The sequence below is a fragment of the Macrosteles quadrilineatus genome, unplaced genomic scaffold (assembly GCF_028750875.1).
Source record: "Macrosteles quadrilineatus isolate MER2022 unplaced genomic scaffold, UCM_ALF_1.0 Scaffold_2__2_contigs__length_208266976, whole genome shotgun sequence".
NCBI lineage: Eukaryota > Metazoa > Arthropoda > Insecta > Hemiptera > Cicadellidae > Macrosteles > Macrosteles quadrilineatus.
The window spans coordinates 117,138,261-117,162,638 of NW_026542595.1; the positions used below are offsets into that span (position 1 = coordinate 117,138,261).

General features: G+C 36.4%; 2 protein-coding genes across 2 annotated transcripts in view; one reads left to right on the forward strand and one right to left on the reverse strand.

The window, feature by feature from the left end:
- The window catches only part of LOC128987968 (dynein beta chain, ciliary-like), a 58,835-nt gene extending 49,793 nt beyond the window's left edge, over positions 1-9,042 (forward strand). Inside the window, exons 58-67 of the mRNA XM_054409119.1 lie at positions 364-496; positions 959-1,102; positions 1,399-1,536; positions 3,593-3,818; positions 4,469-4,644; positions 5,459-5,701; positions 6,254-6,436; positions 6,991-7,164; positions 8,001-8,246; positions 8,759-9,042. Coding sequence (XP_054265094.1) covers positions 364-496; positions 959-1,102; positions 1,399-1,536; positions 3,593-3,818; positions 4,469-4,644; positions 5,459-5,701; positions 6,254-6,436; positions 6,991-7,164; positions 8,001-8,246; positions 8,759-8,956 — 1,861 coding nt within the window. The 3' untranslated portion in view covers positions 8,957-9,042. The remainder of the gene's footprint in view (positions 1-363; positions 497-958; positions 1,103-1,398; positions 1,537-3,592; positions 3,819-4,468; positions 4,645-5,458; positions 5,702-6,253; positions 6,437-6,990; positions 7,165-8,000; positions 8,247-8,758) is intronic.
- A 455-nt stretch (positions 9,043-9,497) lies between these two features.
- Positions 9,498-17,828, reverse strand: LOC128986498 (protein nessun dorma-like). Its single transcript, XM_054406899.1, has 10 exons — positions 17,393-17,828; positions 16,110-16,297; positions 15,845-15,937; positions 14,853-15,077; positions 13,984-14,133; positions 12,916-13,037; positions 12,474-12,598; positions 11,310-11,513; positions 10,232-10,350; positions 9,498-9,817 (listed from the first exon to the last, which is right to left on the reverse strand). Exons 1-10 carry the CDS (start codon positions 17,633-17,635, stop codon positions 9,694-9,696), a joined length of 1,593 nt encoding a protein of 530 aa, XP_054262874.1. The 5' UTR covers positions 17,636-17,828; the 3' UTR covers positions 9,498-9,693.
- Between the last annotated feature and the right edge of the window lie 6,550 nt (positions 17,829-24,378).

Here is a 24,378-nt window from a genome sequence, read left to right on the forward strand (position 1 = left end):
TCTGAGAGTCTAACAAACCTTTTATCTGGTGCTGATTAAGTCTTATGTTTGAATACTTACTGTGAAGTAACGTGATTGTTTAGCTGATTATATGTAGCAACTGGTGACCCGTTGAGACAATTCACTCTCCACCGCTTTTTTTTTCTCATCAGGTCTTTGACTTGGAAATTTGGAATACAGTTGCTTAGGTTCTGAATATTAGGATGAAACAGCAGTTTTCAATTCAAAGCATTGTTTAATTTCTCTTTCAATGCCTTTTACATCTCTTACTTTGAAAACATATTTCTTCATTACTTTATCCTGGCAATTACTCCACACATCCTGTAACTATTGAACTGCCTGTTCATTACACTGTTGTTTCAGGTGTTTCATTGAGGAGAAGCTCGGCACAAAGTACGTAGAAGCGAGAACTGTGGACTTTGCCAAGTCCTTTGAAGAGACCAGCTCCACAGTGCCTGTGTTCTTCATACTCTCCCCCGGCGTCGACCCTACGAGGGTGAGGTTTATTTGATAGAAACTTGATTCTCAAAAGAAATAATCCAGATCTTGTCTTTAATGTTTATGAGAATGAGAATGTCTCGTGAAGCTGAGATAGCGGGAAAAACTCTTTCATTCCGCATTCATCTTTTATGTCGCACCTACCTTTCTTACAAACCTTAGTGGGTTAGAGAAAATTAAATAAGTAATTTTGTTAAAATTTGTGTGTGGTAACCAATTTAATTTAATGTAAGCTTATTTAAGGAAAAGGACCTATCCATTACTTTCCGTTGATAGGGAGTTCTTTCTTGTTTTCTTCTTTGCTAATATCAAAAAACTCGTTGTGATATTGTAAAAATAAGGTGATAGAAAGTGTACTCTATGTGTAAAATATTTTAACACTATAAAATGGAAACTGTTCTAATTGATAAATTTGATAGGTATTTGGTGGATCTCATGGTGTACGATGTATATGTTATAGGACGTGGAGAGTATTGGCAAGAAGCTGGGATTCACAACGGAGAGACGCAACTTCCACAACGTGTCACTAGGTCAGGGCCAGGAGGTGGTGGCGGAACAAGCGATGGAGACGAGCGCTCACTACGGCCACTGGGTCATATTGCAGGTGAAACTCGTTTCAAAATTTAAACTCCATGAATTTAGAAATTCAATTATGCCTATTTTTACCACACATCTGATACAATAATTATTCCAATATCTAAAGGTAGGCTAATAACAGGTATATTCCTGATTTGAGGTGAAACCTACAAAGGAATTACGTAACATAAACTTCTTCATGTATCCATGGTTTATTATTTTAGGACTTCTCATTCACACATAAGATTGTTCTTCTACTGACTCGTATAACCTGGCGAACTCTTAAAACTTTTCAACCTTATGGTTTCTTTTCTTTTTCCCCAGAACATTCATCTGGTCAAGAACTGGCTGCCCACGCTTGAGAAGAAGATGGAATCGTGCTTTGAAAATCCGCATCAAGACTTCCGTCTGTTCATCAGCGCTGAGCCGGCTCCTAGTGCAGAGTTTCATATAATTCCTCAGGTTGGTGTCCAACCACTGAAGGGATGAACAATTCACAAATTAATTACTCGTTATGTTGGATCTGATTCATGTAAATGGTTTTTATTTGGTGGTACTTTAATAAGTTTAGTTTGGGATTGTGATACTTCAGAGGTTGAAGAGCACACTGCTTAAGTTTTGGGGCTTAGGCCTTCTTTTAATTTTATATATATTGACCTGTTGGTTGTTTATCCCGATTGTTAGTGATTTGGTGGGACTTTACTGCTACAGTAGACTCCCTCTTATCTGGACACCTACATCGGTTTAACCAGACTACACTCGGCGGAAATAACATCTCTTTTCCCGGACAATTTTTATCAGCACATTGGTTTAAAAGGACTGGATTGGCAGGAAATGGGCGGTACTGAAACGACAGTTCTCGTAGCAAAGATTAGAGGCCATTGATCACATGTCTAAATATGTAATAATCCTTATCGGCTTATACAGTATGCATTTAAATGGTCCCTTTTACCGAGTTTTGGGGGACGTCGGTTTAACCGGAAAACCCGTTATCCGGACTGGCCTTGGTCCCGAGGAGTCCGGATAAGATGGAGTCTACTGTAATTAATTACCCAGATTAAAATGTAACATTCTTTGTCTGTTAATTTGACTGGATTCTAAATGAGATGTTCGGCAGACTATGTTAAATTTCATTCTTTGAGGCTGGGATTGAAGGAGTAAAAAGAAAATATAAATAAGTTACATTCTGTCTTTTCCTCTAGGATTGATTGATAGTGATAATCTCATATGATTTTTTTATTTCTATACAAAAAATCAACTTACATTCCACCTTTTACAATTTTTGTTTGAGCAAAGTATGTTATAGTTTTTTTTTATAGATCTTATAAAGTTTCTTTCCCTTTTCATGTGATTCTCAATGTGGGAATCTATTTTTAGATGAAGGTAAGTGATGATGACGCTATAATTTGCTTTGTGCGAAAAACAACTTATCGATCTCGCAACATGTCTACAAATTGTGTACTAATCCGTTTGAACATGTTTTTCAGCTTAAGCAGCATGAGGCTGACTTAGGGAATTAGATTAGTTAGATCTGCCTTTTGGTTTATAGTTTAGATTATAAGATCCTAAAGAAGTCTTTGATAAAATTAACTTATCTCGTAAAAAAAAATGCAATGCTACAACAGATTTTCATTTTGTGACTTTTATGTACATAATGTAAAAATGCTTTGTGATATTTGAGTTAAAGCTTTGCGCATGTTCAAATAGAATAGAATCAAAGAACTAAAATTAGGTAAAGTTTTTGAAAATACAATCTTTTTCAGTCTTTTCTTTTATAAATGTGTATGATTATTTTGCTTGTGTGTGTAGTACTCATTGTTGTTCATAGTAAATTTAACAATACTTTAAGGTTAAAAGATAAATGTATGATCTAGAATTTGCTGTTGTGAGTATTCAGTACTTTTATGAAATACTTCAAGGTTAAGCTAACAGAGGTTCTTCCATATTGAAGTTGAACGTAGTGACAGGATGTTATAAGATCGTAGGCTACATTACCAGAAATATTCCAATGAAAGAACATGTTTGACACCCACACACTTTCAAGAAACATTGATTCAAAACGATATAATTGTTAACAGCAGGGGTTTAAAAAGGACTCCTGGCTAAGTAAGGAATAAACTGTTCTTAGTCAGTAATAAATATTTCACATCACAAACTACTCTTCCTTCATTAATCTTTTTTTTGCCTTTAAAGACACACCTATTGCCATTGTTGTTCATTTATTCCGTAATTCATGTAGGTAGCTAACAATTTGACTAGTAAAAAAATATTTCCTTGTTACAAGGAATGGTTTTCCAGTTTGTTAATTATACTTTTATATTTTCTGTTTAAAAGTTATTAATTTTTGTAGAGTTACTTTACAGCTTTTAGTAGGTTAGGTAATTATTTTTACCTTCCTAAAGCTCTATAATTACAGTAAATTGATCATCACCAACATTTTACCAACCAATACTGACTTCTACATCCGTCCAGTAAAATTCAAACCGTTTTTATTGATAAACCTGACGCTACTTCACAGGGAGTTTTAGAATCGTCAATCAAGATAACCAACGAGCCGCCGACCGGAATGATAGCCAATCTTCACAAAGCCTTGGACAACTTCAACCAAGACACTCTGGAGATATGTTCTAAAGAAGCGGAGTTCAAGGCTATCCTCTTCTCGCTTTGTTACTTCCACGCCGTCGTTGCGGAGCGCAGGAAGTTTGGGGCACAGGGATGGAATCGCACGTACCCCTTTAATGTCGGTGAGTAATAAAATTGGGGTTTTTTCTTGTTAGTATCTTGCCCAGTGACGTGTTCAATGAAGATACCACAAATGCTTTTGAGGGAAAGCGATGCAAAACCATTAAGCTTTTGTGGATATGCCAGGGATCGAATCTGTCCTCGCACCAAAATCCGTCTACCCATCTCGCTAACCATCACACCAAATTTACATTTGTTCTAACAACTGATGACTTGCGCTTTAACAATACAATTTTAATCTAGTCTATCAACCTTTTCTGACTTGTAAAGTTCAAACATTAGTTGTTGATTTCTGCACGTTTCTAATCATGCAGCTCTATCATCAGATCAGAATGCAAAACTTTGGTTTTATAGGTACTAGGTAGTCGCATAAGAATAAAAGTTCAACTTCACACGACTTAGTTTATATCCCACTATCACACCCTAGGACTGTTTTACATATTACTTTAGGCTATGGAGCATAAAATTCATTGGTGATTTTAATTCATCACTAAGTTCCCTCCCCAACAACACACTACCATACAACACATGGTAAACGTTTTGATCATATGATTCCTTGGGATGGACTGCATCACACCACTATTGCGCAAAGAACTGTTCAATATTTTTTTTCCTTTTCGAGTAGTCTTTTACTAGATCCTTCCTCTTGTAGGTGATCTGACCATCAGCGTGCATGTGCTGTACAACTACCTGGAGAACAGCTCTAAGATCCCGTGGGAAGACCTGAGGTACCTGTTTGGAGAGATCATGTACGGAGGACACATCACTGACGACTGGGACAGACGACTGTGTCGCACATATCTGCAGGAGTATCTGTCCCCTGAACTGGTGAGCTTGCTTTTTTGTGGTTAGTCTTGAAATAATGCAAATCGAGGGGACTGGTGCAAAAATTGCGCATTAAAATTCAATTCAATTATCAATTATTTAAGATGGGGACACCACTATGTGTGTCAAAAAGGCTTTGACACTATCATTTCAAAAGGGTTCTAAACTTGTTACCGAGGAAAAACGACTGCAATGCAATACCATTTTGCCTTACAAATGTGGCGTTTGTTTAAGAGTTGGGTGATTAAAACTAATAATTTACAGTACACAAATTGAATTTTTTTTCCAAAACATACAAATTTACAAAACACATACAATTTTATATCTACACTATAAAGAATGATTTACGTTTGTTCAAATTGTAACTATATACAAGAGGTTTAGTTTTTTTTCTGTCCAAGTAATCTTCAAGTTATATTGCAACCGGTTTTGACGTCTATGGCGTAAAATCAAGCGGCCATTTTCAAGCTGGATGTAAAATCAATTACTCGTAGATGTTGTCATAAGTCTTAAACTTAAACACAAGCAACGCTACTCATGAACACAAACAAAAAACAATAAAATGCATGGCATACAGCTTCTCATTACAACATGGCGGCAGTTACATGGTGTAGTTCTAGACTCGAGGAGTTGCCGTAAACTCCATCATTGTGTCATATAATCATAATTAGTTTCTAAAACATTCTTTTAAGATTATAAGAAACATACAGTTTAAACTATACCATCGGCATTACTATGATGATATCAAATAGCCTAAACATCAACCTGCTGAACAAGTTCGTAATCCTTTTGCCCATGACGTAACCGTTTCCCGCAGGTGGAGGGAGATTCGTTCCTGGCCCCCGGGTTCCAGGCACCTCCAAACCTCGACTATCAAGGCTACCACAACTACATCGACGACATGTTGCCTCCCGAGAGCCCAACGCTGTACGGGCTCCACGCCAACGCCGAGATCGGGTTCCTCACAATGCTTTCAGACAATCTGTTCAAGACCATCTTTGAGCTTCAACCTAGAGAGGCCGGGGCGTCCGCCAGTGGAGGCATCAGTCGGGAGGACAAGGTTGGTTTGTGGTTATGAATTTGTTGTAGGCAATAATTGTGGATTTTATTATTATAATCTCGTAGTGCTCCTAGTAGAAATTTCTTCAGGTGCTATGCGAAATCTTTTACTAGTCTCAAGGACACGTGTTGGGGTCAAATAAATCATAAAGCTGTCTATCCATTCAGGCACGATGTCGTTGTTTGTACTAAAATTTTCAATACAAATTAAATCCCAGGATGCGTACCCTCTAGAGGTACGAAGGGTTTGTTACATTTTAAGCCTTCCTCGGTTGGAACGGTTGACAGTTTGAAGACTTTATATAAAGTCAGGCAATATATTTTAACGAGTTTCTATAGGTTCATAGCAGATTTTAGATTAAAAAAGCAGAATCCTTGCAAATATTCTATTCTGTAATTTTAAACAGTACTCGGAGACATGGTCAGCGGTCAAAGGAGAGCAAACATTCTTGCATTAACTCGTACAACTCGTAGCTTACAATCAGTAAGTTACAAAATCATATTTCACCCTAGTAGTGATTACAATCGCAAGACTTATAATTGTGTATTGCAGGTGAAACTGATTGTGGATGAGATCGGAGACAAGATTCCCGACCCTTTCAACATCGTAGACATGATGGCTCGTGTAGAGGAACGAACGCCGTACATCATCGTTGCGTTCCAGGAGTGTGAACGGATGAACAACTTGATGGGGGAGATTCGCAGGTCTCTCAAGGAGCTCAGTCTAGGCTTGAAGGTGAAGTTTGAAATTTTAAAACCACTTTTGTAAAACCACAAATCTTCCTGATCTATCAAGTAGATAGCAATGTATCTGGGTATTAGATAAAACAAGTCTACGCTGTGACAAAGTTTCTGATCCAAGCATAATTCTGGGTACTAAATGCTGGGTTGTGTAATCTCATGATTCATTATTTTATAACTATAGTCATGGATGATCCTTAGTTTTTTGGTAATATAGGTGAAATAATGCTTTTATTTTTGTTTCCTACTACTACCTCACCCAGCCTTCAGCATGTTATTCTAACACAGACTTTTTTACTCCCCCCATTATTCAATTGATTGCAGATAGTACCTCAGACAGATATTTACGATTACAGATTTTAATGCTTGCTGTCAATCGGAAGACACTATCAGCACATATTATTTCACTCGGTTGTTCCAAAAGTTCAGAAGACATTACAAAAATAATAGGGCATTCTCAGAAACCTATTACCCAGGTAATGGTTGTCGGGTCAGTAACAGTATTATTTGTATTACGTTAACATAACACCCACATTACTGTGTTCACAGGGAGAGCTCACCATCACCGGCGAGATGGAAGTGTTGGAGGCTGCGTTGTTCCTAGACAACGTGCCCGAGGGCTGGACCAAGCTGGCCTACCCTTCACTTCTGGGACTTAGCGCTTGGTTCGCCGATCTGATGATACGGCTGCGAGAACTCGAGAATTGGGTTGGTGACTTCAATGTAAGTTTTTATTTATTGAAAATTCAAACTCATACCTGCTCATTTGTGATCAACATAAAACTCATAAGTTATCATATATATTAAAGTGTGTTAGACTATAGTGTTATTGACGACGTGTCATGAGTGTAGCTCTTCAATGCATTTTGTGACGCTGCAGCTGTACTGGTAACTGTATTATAAATAAATCTTTATTGGTCATTAAATAACATATGTTACAATAGACCTCGTTAACAAAAAAAGGGCCATAGATTCTAGATAGTATAACATGGTCTATAACATGGAATCTTCACACTGGGGCTTAAGCAGTTTGCCTAATCTAACCTGCAAACGCTAGTGTTGACGTATGCTTATAGAGGCAATCGTCCCAGCTGGCCGACAATGGCTTGATAGATGAGTTGGCTAAGGCGTTGCACTGATGAGTGTATTGAGATGTTTCTACATGTGCAGGTTCGAATCCTGCAATCCATGATAAGTTTACTAAAGTGTGGTGGCTGATCTGGTGCGAAGACCAAACTAAAATAGGCAATAAGCAGTGAGGATTTGACTTTTTTTGCTTTTATTTTGTTTATAATTGGACATCTTAAGTAACATGTGATAAAAGACATCAAACAAATAACCTAAAAAATATACAAAAAAAATCAATGTGTTGTATATGTGAGATATACATATACAATGTTTACCATTTACCTTAAATTTTTTAATTTTACCTTTTTTGCTTTTACGCCTAAGTTTATTGTAAAATAATATCCCAGGATCCTAACTAATTCCATTGGTGTTAGTTTTATATTATTAGGTCACCCAATGAATCAACAATTAACTGACGTATCTTCCTACAGTTACCGTCGTCTGTGTGGCTGGCCGGTTTCTTCAACCCGCAGTCATTCCTGACGGCCATCATGCAGAGTACGGCTCGCAAGAACGAGTGGCCGCTGGACAAAATGTGTCTACAGTGTGATGTCACTAAGAAGCAGAAGGAGGAGTTCACCGCGGCGCCGCGCGAAGGCGCTTACATCAACGGACTGTTCATGGAAGGCGCTCGATGGGACATCGACTTTGGCTGCATCGCCCCTTCTAAGCTAAAGGTTTCTTTTTCACAATTCCATCATGCATAGTGTGAAATCAATTGAGATTTTAAACTTTCCATCCCTCATTTTTTCATGGATGAAAAACACACCAAATTGTATTATATTTATCTTACATTACCTCTTTGAACACATTTTTTTTTTATTCGAGTATTTTCCAATCTCTGTCCTCTATTTTTCTAAAGTAAACCAGCTGGAACGTTTGAAACGCATCTTAAACAATTTGTTGCAAGTGTTTTGTCAATAATTCGTCCCTAGCATCTTCCAAATGTTGTGTAGATGCCTTGATATGTTTTTTTAGGTAGGCTACAATCATATTCTAGATCCAGTATTTTTTACTTATTCACAATGGACAAATGTTGCATATCACTCAAATTTCTTTGTTAACAAATTTCCATAGCATAAAAAAAAACTGCTATCTCAATAGAATTGTAGTTTATGGACAACATAGGAAATTCTGAATAATTGTTTTATTTTCTACCAGTTTCAAACTTGACTTTTTCTTTTTGTAGGATTTGTTTCCCATGATGCCTGTGGTGTTCATCAAGGCAATCACACAGGACAAACAAGAGACGAGGAACGTTTACGAGTGCCCCGTCTACAAGACGAGGCAGCGCGGGCCGACGTACGTCTGGACCTTTAACTTGAAAACTAAAGAGAAAGCGTCTAAATGGACCTTGGCTGGAGTGGCTATATTGTTGTCCGTCTAAGGCTTTGAAGCTTCATGTTGAATGAGACGGAAAGTGTTGTTCAGAGTTGTTAGTTTGTTGTAGTTAATTAAAAGTTTAAATTGAAATGGTTTTAATTATTTACTTTTTGTACTACTTATATGTAAATGAGGATTTTCAAATTGTCATTTGAGTTAACTGCACTACCAAATGCTATGCAAGACAGTTTTTACTTGAAAATTTCAATCCTGTAAAAAGACAAAGGCTTGTTGATGGTTCAAAACTGAACCCGATTGACCTTGAGAATCAGGCTTGGCTAAATGATTTGGCTAAAAAACAGCTGATATAAGTCAGTAACAAAGCTATAACGGTACTTTAATTTCTTCAGCCTTCATTCTTACCAATGAGCACAGTGTATCACAGTTAGTTAAATCTAGTCCAACAAAACTATACACTGCTTAACATAGTGGTAAAAGATTTTGCACTGAAATTTGAGGATCTTTGAAGGTTAGTGATTGGATCTACACATAGATAAACAAAACATAGATTTATATTTTTATTTATTAAGTAATATCAAATCAGCTACATTCTACAATGAAAGGGGATAAACATTTAAAGTGATAACAAAAATAGTATTTCTAAGCGAGAATATAGTTGGTTTTAAATTTATTTTAGAAATTTAACATACAACTTTTTCTGCAACGATAGAGTGAGAATGTAGTTTTTTTTTACATCTATCTTTAAAGAATATCAACACAGAACTTTGTGGAAAGATGAATCTATCTTGAAGCAGAGAGCATTTCACAATCAGAATTGAGATCATCCTCAAGCTTCTCATAATCAAAGTGGCGATCCTTTACGTTGTTCATGAACGTAGTACCAGATTCTTCAAGGCCGTCAACGCTAGAAAATTTATATTAGTAATAAAAGTATTTTAAGTGATGTGTTTATTTAAAAATTGCATTTTTTTCTGGTAGTTTATTTTAAAAACTATTTTTGTAATTAAAACAAATAAATGATTACTGTTGTATCATATAAATACGCCATTGTATCCCCAAAAAGACCTGTTAAATACCTATAGTTAAAATAAATTGCAGCTGTTCATAATACATACAAGAGCGTTCGTTTTCAGAGTGAGTTAGTTTTTCGTTTCAACAACTGGAGTGGAGTGATTGATAACATTACCTTTGAGTAGACTTTGTTTAAGTCATCGGAAATTATGACTGTTATTAGTTTTGAAATAACGCCTGTAATACTTAGCAATTGCTCGAATTTGAGCAATAGGTGCACTAGTATAAATAATTATGTGCAGATTACCTGTTAATGGAATCCAAAGAATGCTCGGTTCCTAGGCTGCTGACTTTTACATTGATGCCATAATCTTTTGAATCTGATATGGAACAGTTTTCCATTGTGAAAGAGCAGCCTCCCTTTATCTGAAATAGCAAGTAATGAATTATGGTTGATGAATTGTTTTGGTTATAATTTAAAAGTTGTATAAGTAGTGGAAAGACTTTGTAAGTGACAGATCCTGTTAAATTTATTATTTATTTGAGAAAACAAAAAAACATAGCCTAATATGTGTTTCTGTTTCCATAAAATTGTGAAATCAACTCGAGCTAACAAGTTTTACATTAAAATTACCACTTTTTCCTCCTTGTCAATATATAAAAAAAAATGGATCTTAAAGTAAAATTAACAATTGGATGAGTCTTCCTCGCTGGGTTTGTTTGGATACTATCACTGGTCACTGAACACAATTGGATAAGATAACTTAGTGTAGTAGTAACACAAATCTTGAAAGAATGCCTATAGTACAAATCAAGGTAAGGCGAACACAACAGACAGGCCATGTTTGCATCTGATGCAAATTAGTATCGCTACGAATACAACCAGACATTCCATTCAGATGTGAAAGTTGTAGCAACTTTTGGAATAAAATCAGAAGTAGTTGAATTTTTGAACAACCGAACAGAGTGTGATGAAGTAAATTATTTTTCTCAAATACGCCAACTTTTTAGCCAAGCGAAACTTTAACTAGTATATTTAATGTTTCAGCCAATATCAAACAACAACAACAACCAACAAAAACCAACTGAAAGAACATAATTGTTGGACAGTAGCAGACTCAATGAGTAGCTCCTTTAACGATGTTAATGTTAAATACTAAATTGGCTAGAGTTGGTCCATATAGATGGGAGGTCTAACTTCAGTACCAAAAGTCCATGTTTTTAAGTTAAAGATTTAATAGGATTTACACTTTTAACAATTGCAATAATTTACCCATATATACTACTTGCTAATTTTAGGATGCATCAGATTCCATATCATGAAATGTTGTGAAAACTTTTTTTTACCAATCGTAATGTAAGCCTGCAATAACAACTACCCTTACCTCAATAGCGACCCGATTGCCGTTGAACGTGCAGTTACTCAGCGCTATTGTGGAGTTAGTGTCGCACACAATGGCGATGCGACAGTTACGAAAGTGACAGTTGTTTGCTACCAACTTCCCTCCAGGAAACACATCCACAGCGTCTGTTACTGAGGCTCCTTCTACTGTCACGTCCTGTAGAATACACTCAGTCCCAGGACGCACCTTCAACAAACATAAGTCTTTATGTCCCACCTTTACAACCAAAGACGCTAGGTTCTTCCCTGGAACCGTTTTACACATAACTTCAGGCAAGGTCTAGTGGATTGTGGCATTATCACATAGATAAAATCCATTGGTGATTGGCAAGATTCACGCTCTGCTAGACCAGCTGCTCCCCAGCCTTCTATTGGTACACTTAGTTTTAATCACCGACTAATTGACACACTGCGAAACTTGGCTAAATTTACAATAAAACAGTGTCCAGCTTAGTCAAAGGATGATTCCAGGTTCATAGTCAATCGATTCTACGTCAAAACTTACCTATAAAACAAAACGAACTTAGTGACTGTTGCTTCGCTTCAAAGATGGAATGCTGCAATGTCTCCAAAATGTTGGCGAAAACGATTTCCCTAATTGATTATGTCTTCATCGTTAATAAAAAAGTAGTTTCTAGGACATCAGATATCACATATTGATTAACTGTAATGTTTAGTTATGATTTAGATAATCATCCTTAATAGTTATTACTTATTACTGAATTTCCTATGGAAATTCAGTACGGTAATAAGTACTATAATACCTGCTACTATATGTACCTGTAATATAATATACTGTAATACCTGCATACTATAAGAACACAGATTTTAATTAACACTTTGAGGTCGAATGACGAGTAGGTATATGTTGCCACCTGCCATTTTCCCAACTGCTTGAAAATAACAACCTATACTCACAAAAAAAAATCAAAATCGAATGGCAAACTATACTTGCTGAAAAATGGGGGGAAAATTTGACCTCAAAGGGTTAAAAAAAGGACTTATCGCTTTTTATCTTCTGCATCTTGCTTACATCTCCTCCTCTCTGTAATCGTAAGCAATTAAATGTTCTAAAAGTACTTAGGCCCTAATTTTACAATAATTTGTACAGATTTGAAATCAAATAATAGTTTCTTTACAACCATACCTTTAAGATGTTCCACACATAATTCATTCGGACTGTGAGGTTCGTAAGTCTAAGACATCCGGTTAGCAAATTCAAAAACTTTGGATTTTCTGGAGTTTCTGTTAGGACAGCTCCTGGTTCCACACCTTCAACAAGAAAAATTCATATTTATAGTTGCGTCGTAATCAACCATAGTAAAGATTTTTAGCTTACAAAATAAATGTTGGGGTTTGTTTATCTTAGAACAATAACACCTAACGATCATTTACAAAACTATACAATAAAAACGATGTTGAATTTGAATGTTAAATCAAATAACATAGAATCATGTCCTTCCTGGGTATAATTTAACTTTGTTATAGAATAAATTTGTTTGTGATTTGTTAGTTTGATGAATCACAACATTTCAAAAATCTTTTACCCACAAAACTTTGCCTGCTGATTATATTTTTCTAACTCTCACCTTTGATGGACCCGCCATCCCCAAAGTTCCCTAGTTCTTCGACGGGATGTTCTCCTTGCCCAACCCATACTGAGGCATCAGCTGGAGTCTTTAGCAGAGCTTCTTGTAATAGTTGGAACATCCTGGGTACAATTTAACAAGCCAGTAAGGTTAGACAAATAAGTTTTTAACATATAGTTTAAAAATAAAGTAGAATCTTGTAGAATATTATCTTACCTAAGCTGGATGCACCAAAATCAGATAAGCAAAAAGGTAAACCTGCTTTCCTTTCAATTTCCTTGATAATTCCTGGTAAAATAATGTTAAGTGTAGCCTCAAGTCTAGCGCATATCTCCTTAGTAGCCTACGGACTGGGGCAGTAAAATAGGTTGTCTCAATGTATACGCTACGGTATACAGTTATACCGTCAGGAAAGAGCGAGTGATTTCAAAGAGCGAGGTACTCGAGTGTCGCATAACATTGGTCAGATAACTGGTAGATTAAATAAGCCAAGATTCGATAAACAAGACTACTTTATCGTGCCAAAGTGAGATGCACTGATTGTGCAATGGAAGGAATTAATAATAGAAAAAAACAATTTTTATAAGACCTATAATAAGATAATAGTTAGGCCTATTCATGAGGCAGAAGTATGGAAGGTACTGGTACAAAATATGGGTTGGAGAAATGAGACCGAAATGACTCCGATTCACAAAATAAAAAGTGCCTCGAGGTAGGAAATGTTGGGATCAGAAGAGTAGTTGAATACATTTTAAGAGGAAGAGTAGAAAAGCAAGAATAAGACGGTTTGATATGGGAGAAAGGATTTAACTATGAAAATGAAGTTGGTGATATAGGGAAGGAGAAGGAAACGTTGAAAGACTAAGAAGATTGTTGATGGATGAGGAGTGAGTATTGTGAAATTATGTTCTGTATCGAATCTAAAAAATGCAGAGGTCAACATTGAACAACATTGGATAGAGATGAAACTAACATTTCAACAATCTGTTAACTTTACCATGTAAAGTTGATAACATCTACACATGAGACAATTTTTGTCCAGAGAATGTTAACAGTTTAAATTCTTACCTCACTATTTTGAATTCTGAAGTCATCTTTGCTATCCTGATGAGTTGTTCGGGAGTACTTGATTCCAGAACCAAATAAACAACAGAGTCACCGTTTTCATTTTCCCAACGGGTTTTCTCATTGACCAGAGCACGCTGAATGTAAGCCTTTCTGTAAAAGTAAAAAATGTATTTTTTCAAAATCATCTTTAACAAGAATGAAAAATACAGTACTGTTAAAAGTTTTACTGTTACACAGTCAACCTAACACTCTACTTAGTCGCCTGTTGCCGAAGTAAGAAAGTTCCTGCCTACATTGTATTTTAAGAATTGTGTAGGCTGGAATATTTCATTGGGAACTGCTAATTACAATGTAAGTATTTATGTCAGCTTGAAACAAACTTACTGAATTACTCTGAAATAGTATTCAGTTATTCTGAAAATTGTATTTAAATTACCCAGGAATTAGACAATAAATTATAGTAATTATAGTCAATCGTATGCCTAATATAATCTTTGAACAAAACAATATTGTTAGTACTGAACTGATGGAACTCTCGAGAATAAAATTACAGTATTTAAAATAGTGAAAAGTGACATCAGCAACCTGGTAGGGCTTTTGTATGACCATTGACCAGTAAGACAGCATCTTAGAACCATAACTTAAAGCTCAACCAAACAAAACATTAAAGATTTAGTGCAACGGAGGTAGAATCTGCCAAACACTTGGATTGTTCCCCAGATCTAGGCTAGCCCAAAGTGACCCTTAGGCCGAATGAAATAAGGGAAGTGGGTGTCCAGCAGCTGTTAGGGTTCAAATGCCTAACACTGGTGGATTAAGAAAGGAGACGCTACAAAAAAACCAATAGATCAAAGCATGTATATACTTACAGCAACTCAGGTTTTTCAAAGACACCAAACTGGGTTTGCATATGAGTCATCTGATTGTGTAGTTCAGTCAGTGCTAGTAGCTTTGTAGGGAAGCCTTCCGATTCATCCGACAATTGCTCCTGAATGTCTTCTATCTCTTTGAGGACGTTGCGCCCCTTGGAGATCAGTTTGCACACATTGTAAGCCACCTCGTTAGGAACCTTACGTTCCATCAACTCATACTGTCTGAAATCAGTAACAACATTGGTTTACTTAAACAGCTTAGCATTCACATCTTACAGCCATCATCATCGATTTATCAGCAGAAGTTTCCCAGGTGTTTGACATTGTTGTCGTCTGCCTTGGTGAAAATGTTCTTTTTTCACTTCCTGAATGATGATTTTCTGTCAGCATTTAGTCCTCTGTAGTAGTGTCATGCCATTTATTTATTGGTCTTTCTACACTTCTATTTCGAGCCAGATTTTTTCTACTCTTCATCCATTTTTTCTGTGACCATAACAATAAAGTCTTGCACTTTACATCAGGAAAGGGAGAATTTCTCAGATGGATAATTAAGGTAGTTAACATGGGAGTCCTACCTATGATGGCTTAGATAATTGTTGATATATGTTAACATAACGTATGAACCACAGCGAGTACAAATTAGATCTACATGCTAACTAAATATTAGGCTACATGCATACTTGTAAAGGCTGAAATTCAACTTTTTAATTCTCGGTAATCACAGCCCTTTTTTAACATAAAAAGTGTTTACAGTTTCCAAATTTATTTGTAGTTTGGAAATGCATCATGACTTGTTTATTACATCCTTCCTATTCCACTGACAATTGCTGTATTTCATTTTATGAGATGTTTACATAATCACCCAGTTATCAAATAGCCTTTGCCAACAATTTTAAACAAGTTCAAAAGAAACTGCTTGCTCTGCAACAAGTGGTACCAACTGTGGTGTTACTACAAATGTTCTAGGCTTTGTGTATAAGTTAACTTACAAGTAGAGTCTTCCCTCCAAGTGAGACGTGACCCATGACTCGGAATCATCATAATCCTCATCCCAAGGCATCCACAAGTGGTTGTAGAAAAATCTGAAATTGTGACAAAATCTAGGTACACTACAAGTAGCAACACATCCTGGTTGATTGGTGATAAAAACTCAAGCTTCTGATATCCATGATATTATTACAACTTTAAAAATGTTTACTAATTAAGGAACTATGTTTTACCTAGATTCCAAACAATAACTAAAAGCGTCCATACCTGAGGCTATCAATAGCCTTGGCTGTGTCGACAAGTTTTACCAGCACGATATTGTTATCTTGTTCAATTGTCGGATATAATTCTATCAAAGGAATATCAGTCATCCTTAGAGGAAGGCTAGCAACTCCATCTTCAACTTCATTGATTTGGACAGTACACGACAATTCTTTAAAGTTAATAAGATCAACCTGCAAAAAATATTAGATTAAAAACATTAAACAGTATATATTAATGGGTTTATAGATAAAGGAATCCAAACAGTGGTATCTCATACGATGGACCCCCTTTCCAGTACGGAATAGGAGGAATATTTATTTTACTTTGAGCTTAAATATAACAAAATTTTCAAATAACAAAATGTGAATCGTCAGTAACACATCTGCAAGAAAAATTACAGGGCTCTACAAACTGTGAAGGCCTACTTCACTTCCATAGCATTATGAAGGCCACCTTCACCATCGGAGATACACTAAGATTGTCCGCTGCACTTTAGTTTATGTCCTACACTCATTTGAATTAATATGTTGATCGAAGCTCTAGCCTAAATTAAAATTCATTTTCATAGTCCCAGGATTGCGTAATATGACATATAATGGTTCAAATATAGGTACCTCGTCAGACAATCCTTAACATGTAGTGTCAAAATTGCTACATAGGCTATGTTTCGGCGGTTATTCACTGATCTCCGCCATCGTCAGGAAATGAATTTAGAATTTAGACTAACTCAACTGAGTGTTCTCCGTCCATAGCCAAGTTGGCCGTGGAGGGGCACCAGCCAAACAACGCTGCGGCTACGCCGCGTGACGTCAGTGCAACACTCGATAGTGCTGCTCCTAACGATCACTTGGGGCATTAGACAAACTGTAGTTGTGCAGTTACTGAGTTCAGCGAGCCTGATACCTCCCCAGCTGATATGTAATGGGTCTGGGAATTTTTGGGCTGTCACAATATATTGATTATTTAATTTAATATATCAAGTTTGGTTAGTTAAGTTAACTTAGCCTGACTAGCCGAATGAAATAATTGATATAGGCTATTAAATAATCTATATATTGATATTTGTCTTTCGAATGATTGAAGAACGTAAACTAAAGTGCAGCCAAATGGTCGCAGGTAATTCTAAGATATTCAAGAGATTTATTGTACCATTAAGTAAGAACTTGGGCAAACCACATTTTTCGGTAATTGAAACTTGTGATAATGAAATTGTGAGTGTTTTGACTGAGCAATAACCTAGGCCTAGGCAAGAAAACCACCAATCAATACTAGCCTAACTTACTTACAGTCACAACCACAGTAGATGGAAAGTTGATCTTCAAACTAGTACACACATCGTGAGAGATCTTCCAAATCGCTCTCCAACCTGCTGGTTCAATAAGAAATTCCAAAAAATTGCTCCATTCCCTTTTCACATCATCTGCTTTCAAATCACTAGTTAAAATACAGTTGTATTCATCCAACCTTTCCTGGAAACTCTTTGAAAACACAAACAAATCCTGAGTCATGTTGCTATAAGCTACTAACATTCAACGATGCCTCCAAACTATCAATAGTAAGCTATTGTTTTTATACTGAGAAAATTGTAAAAAAAAATAATTATTTATAAAAGAAAAGTTCCTAAAGTAAAGTAACTGAATTGCAACTTTACAACACAATCATTTTTCATATCATATCAATCATATCAACCGGGAACAGACATAAACTTGTTTGGTTTGGCGACTGGCGTTTGCATTGCTTCTTCCTCTTCCTAGTTCAAAATGCGTCTGCTTCTACTTTTTTTCTTGATAACTCTTTGGTTTGTATTTTACATTTTTATTTTCAGCAACTCCACTTGGAGCGTTGTGGAGCTGGCTAGATCTTAAATATTGCCGTAAACGTCTCATACATTCGTACAACCGGATTGAACACCTTATTAGTAATAGAGCCAGACTTAAAACAAGTTATTTCACTCGCGTTAGAGTTGACAGGTCCTAAATGAAAAAAGGCAGTTTCTATTCGCACGTCAGACGTGCGCCGCTCACTGAGCTAAAATTATAACTGGAGGTAGCACCGCCATGGCAGAAGTCTGTCAAAAGCGTGTCGCTGATTTTGTTAGGTTGGTATAGCAGCGAGTTTTCTTATCATAGCAATAACATGGCTTCTATAACTAGGTTGGTATAGCAGTGAGTTTTCTTATCCAATAACATTGCTTCTTTTTAACTCACACCTCACGCAAACATGGCGGCTGGCGACACGCATCTTTGACATTCAGTGCTACCTCCAGTTAGAATTATAGCTCAGTGGCGCCGCTACCACGCACGTCTGCTCCAAATGACGTCACATTACGTTCCTAATCTAGTAACTGTTATAGCTGTTTGGGAACAGGCTGCGAACAAAGATATCCTAGTATTAGGAACGGTAACGGTAGTTAGAGATGGAAATTACGGCTACTTTTCGATAACGCGTTCCACCGTTCCGTGACTGACTGGTATTAGGTGACAGTAACCTGTTACTTCTGTCACCTAATACCGTGTCACTTCATGGCTTCAGTTACCGCGTTCGTTACCGTTACATACATTCCCTCCAGATCCATTTGGTAATGTCAACAGTCAGTCACGGAACGGTGGAACGCGTTATCGAAAATTAGCCGTAATTTCCATCTCTACGGTGATAGAGTAATGTGAGTTATTCTAAATTATTCAAAGTGAAAGTTCAATGTTCAATGCACTGCAACATAGTAACAGTAACAGATGCAAGTTAATAATTAATTGTATACTTTAAAATTAGTCTTGTTTCTCGACTGATTATACAACAAAATACAATAAAAACACCATTTTATTTTTAGTTATTAGGACAACTATTATGGGAATACTGAAAATCTCAGTAATTTAAGTATTATTAGTTTATAGGAGTGAACATTTTTAAGGAATAAAAAAAAACATGTAATTAACAATGTCTTATTATTTGAAAACTGATAAGTAGGCCTATAACATATTATAAAGTGTAAAAAACCAAACATACTTTTTGAATACTATACAAAAATGAATTGAATACTATACAAAAATGAATAGTACAATGTTACTTTTACCAAGTTTACCATAGTTAAGTAGTGCCTTGTTTATTTTTAATTAAGTAAGAATTCGAATTTAAGAACAAGAGCTGTTCTGCTCTTTTTGAGTCTAGTCTGGTACGTCTTTCAGAACTGATGTAGCCAGCTTTGGAAAAAAGTCTCTCGCAGGGAACCGATGTTCCTACAACACAGAACTTAGTTTTTGCAACTTCGCTGAGTAGTGGATATAGCTTTTCATTATGTTTCCACCAAAGAAGAGGATTCTCTTTCCGTCCGATACACTCTTCTTCTAAATATCGGTTTAGCTCCACAATTGCTGCAGATGTTTTGGATCCTGAAATAAAGCACAATATCGAATTTAAAATTATACAGAAGGCCTACTATAAAAACTGTATGTAGGTTATTAAGATGAATTGAAGTTTAAATCGTGCCGGTGGCGGTGGTTATGTAAAATTAAATTACAGAAGACAGTGTATGTATGTATGTAGGATTAATAAATTACCTGAAGGTTTTTTTGAAGATATCATACTGTCAAGGTCCTTCCAGACTGAAAATTTTGATGTTTGTTCAGGTTGATCATCTTCATTTGTTTCTTGGCCTTTAGCCTCATTCGCAGTTGATGCACAGTCAGTTCTTGCTGTATACTTTCTCTGCCAAATACCAGCCATCAGGTGTGAACAGTGGGCTTTGATGCCATCAGCTGCATGTTTGTCTGTAAACACTGCCAATTTGAATCTAGGATCAAGCAAAGTTGACAGTGCTATTGTTTTGCTTGATTCAATGTTAGCCAGTCTTGTTGTCAATCCTTTTAATAATTCCTTGATGACAGCCAGAGTCTCAGGTCGAAACTGTTCTTTAAGCATTTGATTGCAAACACGTATTAAACTGTTGGTCAGGGGAATTACCTGACTGCCTGTCATATAGCCCTCTCCTCCAAGATTCCTTGTTACCTCCTCGAAAGGTTGGAGTACAATAATCAGTTCTGAGCAAATCGTCCACCCAATTTCTGTTAACACGGGGAGACCTTTGTTTATTAATGCTACAGTTGTCTTGACTACATCCTGTAGTTCCACAATTCTTGATAACATGTAAAAGGTGGAATTCCACCTGGTTGCTACCTCATTGATGAGTTTTTTTGGGTTTAAGCCCATGGTTTTCTGCACTTCAATAAATTTATTAGTAGAGTTTGAACTTCTCTTGAAATGTCAGACAACAGTTTTTACACGATCAACCAACCCTACAACGAGTTTCAAACCATTTTGTAAAACTAAATTTACCGTGTGTGCGAAACACCCAAAATGTTTTACTTTAAGGATCGCTGCTGCTGCCACAACACTACTTGCATTGTCACTTACTAAAATTGCAACCTTATCACTTACATGAAACTTTGCCATTATTTGGTTAATGGCTGATGCCAAATTTTCACTTGTATGTGCGGATTTCAAAACAGAGCATTCTAATAGTACAGATCGCAACTCAAAGTCATTAGTTATAAAATGGGCAGTAACTGCCAGGTAACCTTCGTTATTGGCAGATGTCCAAGTGTCCGTGGTGAGGGATACACTGTCAACTGATAACACCATCTGACGGACAGCATTCATACATATTTCGTACTCTGTGGGTATCATTGTGTTGGAAATCATTTTTCGGTTTGGGAGTTCATATGAAGGATTAAGGATGCTTACAAAGTTCTTAAAACCCCTGTCCTCAACTATAGAAAAGGGCTGGTAGTCATATACAAATAAATCCAGAAGAGCTTTATCTAATTTTCTCTTTTGAGTCATGCTAATCTTTTTAGGCTGCGGAAGGAAAGATGTTATGGTAGGTTGATCATCATTTGGCCGTGCAACTGAGGTACTAGGTCTGGTTAAAATTGCGCATTCAATGTTTGCTGATTTACAACTACTACTTGAAATTACAGTGATATGTTGGACAGCGAGATGAGTTAGGATTAAAAGAGACAAAGACAAGACCACATTGTACAACGACAAACGACATCTTTATTAAAGACCAACCAGAGACAACTTCCGTTCTCTACATCACAATCCAAAGGCTTGTACAGTAAAGTTCCATTGAGGCCTAGGCCATAGATTAACCATATGTAATATATATATATAAAGATACATCATTGCCCTCCACTTTAAATAACAAAAATTAATTATTAGGTTAGGCCTACATTTTGTAATATAACAACATCAACACAACCTTTCAGTCATATTCTGAGAAGGTAAATCTTTTAGGTGGCTTAATGACTCTCCCTTTACTTGAGACATTAGGCAATGGAGTGTCTCTCATGTTAAAGCTAGGCCTAGGTGGAGACCAGGGTGATGTTTGGTTGGATTCAGATTGAGTAGCAACAGGGGAACCTCCAGGAGGGATAGGTCTTGGCGGAGTGCTTGGATTTCTAGTAACAGGTTTAGGTGCACTAAGAACTAGTCCTTTCAGGACACTACCAGTAGAAAAACACACTTTCAACTGATTTACATGGACTTTATGTACGGTCCCAGCTGATACCTTGATAATGTACACTGTAGGGCTTATTCTTTTAACTACTCTTCCTATCTGATACTTAACTTTTATACCTTTGGATACAGGTTTGTTAAGATTCACCCACACAAGTTGATTGACTTCATAACATTGAAATTTTTTAGGTAGGCCTATGTTAGTTTTTGACTGGTTTGGCTTAATTATCTTAGTATCCTTCAAATTAAAATTTACTTCCTTTTTTGTTACAGTCAAAGGTGTCCTAGGTACAAAACTCAATAACATAGCCATTGGAGATTTTCCAGTGACAGAAGTGGGGGTAGCTCTGTATGCAAACAGAGATTCAGACAATGACTGCTCTGGTGTTAAGTTTTTGCATTGGGATAATGTCAACTTAGATAGCAAAACTTTGAAAGTTTGTACTGCCCGTTCGGCCTGCCCATTTGACTGAGGTGAATATGGAGGAATGTAAAATAGTTTGATATTCTTCCTGTAGCAAAACTGTTTTAACTCTACTGAACAAAAAGGAGGACCATTATCCGTAACAATTACATTAGGGAAAGAAAATCTAGCAAACACTTCAGCAAGTTTGGACATGATGATATTGTAATCATGTTTACCTTTCAATAAAAAACATTCAATCCATTTTGAATATGCATCACAAAGAATCAAATATTTACAGCCATTGAAATCAAATAAATCAAGATGCACCCGCTCCCAGGCCTTTTTTGGTTTAGGCCATGAGACACGGAACTTGTTGTTGCGTTTGTTTTGTGTGGCTTGACAAACAGTACAAGAAACTACTTTCTTATAAATATCATTATCTAGGGATGGCCACCAAACATACGATCTAGCAAACAGCTTACATCTGGTTATGCCCGCATGACTAAAATGAACTAACTCAAGAGCCTTATCTCTTAGGCTAACTGGTATTACAGTACGACTACCAAAAAATAAACAACCATTGTGTACACTTAAGTTATGCTTGTTTTGTGCGTACACTTGCAATTCCTTTTCAACAGAACGAGGAAAACCCTCAAGTACATATTTAACTACTTTGCATAATGCTTGATCTTTGAGTGTCTCAAGGCTAACTTCTTCAAAGGAAATCAATGGTGTTGACAAGTAAGTGAATAGGCTATCTACTTGATCTTCTACAGAACTAACAGCACTAGGTAGCCTCGATAACGCATCTGCATTAGGAATTAAAGTACCCCTTTTGTGTACAATGTTGTACTGATAGGCTGACAAAATGGTTGCCCAACGTATTAATTTACTTGAAGCTAGTAACGGAATTCTTTTTGTTTCACCAAATAGACTCTTAAGTGGTAAATGATCACTGTAAATGGTGAATTTTCTCCCCCATAAGTATTTATGAAACTTGCGAAGACCAAAAATTACACTCAAAGCTTCCTTTTCAAGTTGGGAATAATTCCTTTGTGCTTGATTAAGGGTAGCTGACTCAAAGGCAATTGGACATTCTTTTCCATTAATTATTTGACTAAGGACGGCCCCTACTCCAAAAGAACTGGAGTCAACTGATAAAATTAGTTCTTTGCTAGGATCATACAAAGTTAACATAGTAGCATCACTTAAAGCTGTTTTACATTTTGCAAACGCTAAAGCGCATTCAGACGACCAATTCCACTGTTCATCTTTTCTCATTAACTTATGCAAAGGCTCTAATAGGTCCGGACACATATGAACAAAGTTTCTATAGTAGTTGAACATAGACACAAATGATTTCAACTGAGACAGATTTGTAGGAGTTGGCATCGACAAAATTTGTTGTACTTTAGAAGCCGAAGGCGCTTTACCTTTTGCTGACAGTTCAAACCCCAAAAATACTAATGAAGATACAAAAAACTCTGACTTTTCTACGTTAAGTTTTACATTATACTTTTCAAGCTGAGATAACACTTTGTTCAAATTTTCTTGACAATGTTTAAGATCAGTTCCACCTACTAAAATGTCATCTAGATAAGGTGCTGTATGACTCAGATTTGTTAGTATAGACTCAATCACAGATTGAAAAATGGCACATGCCGACGCTAAACCAAAGGGTAGGCGATTGTAACGATACAATCCTTTGATAGTGTTAATTACCAACAGATCTTTACTATTTTCATTTACCTCTAGTTGGAGATAGGCCTGCGATAAGTCTAACCTAGTAAAGACAGTACAGCTAGTAAACTTATTAAAAATATCTTCAGGTATTGGTAAAGGATGCTGGTCAACTCTTAAGCACTTATTCAATGTTGTCTTAAAATCAACACAAAGCCGGAGATTACCATTTGACTTGGGAACGATTACAATAGGACTCGCCCAGTTAGAATGTGTGACTTTAGTAATGATGCCCTCTTTTTCCAGCCTACTCAATTCAACAGAGACCTCATCTCGCAAAGCATAGGGTACATTATAGGCCTTATGAAAAATAGGATTGGAACCATCTTTTAGATTGACATTTACTTTAAAACTTTCAATGGGTTTATCATTATCTTTAAGTGCAAATACTCTTGGAAAAACCTGCGACAATTTCTTGACAATATTAGCTTTCGAGTTATCAGGAACAGAGTTAACATTAGGCTTACAATTATTCACGTCCCAGATCTTTAAACATTCGTTTGAGTGCTCTAGCTTACAAAGTTTTCCAGTATTAGGTTCCACTTGGGTATCAATGTTACAACAATTAATAAACTTAGGCATAATATTTACAGACCAGTTAGGTGACAGGAT

Coding starts and splice junctions, on each gene's coding strand:
- LOC128986498 (XM_054406899.1), bottom strand. CDS start 17,635: ATGTTAGTAGCTTATAGCAACATGACTCAGGATTTGTTTGTGTTTTCA. Junction 16,298..17,392: donor CATCTACTGTGGTTGTGACT/GTAAGTAAGTTA, acceptor TATTTTTTGCAG/GTTGATCTTATTAACTTTAA. Junction 15,938..16,109: donor AAGGCTATTGATAGCCTCAG/GTATGGACGCTT, acceptor TCACAATTTCAG/ATTTTTCTACAACCACTTGT.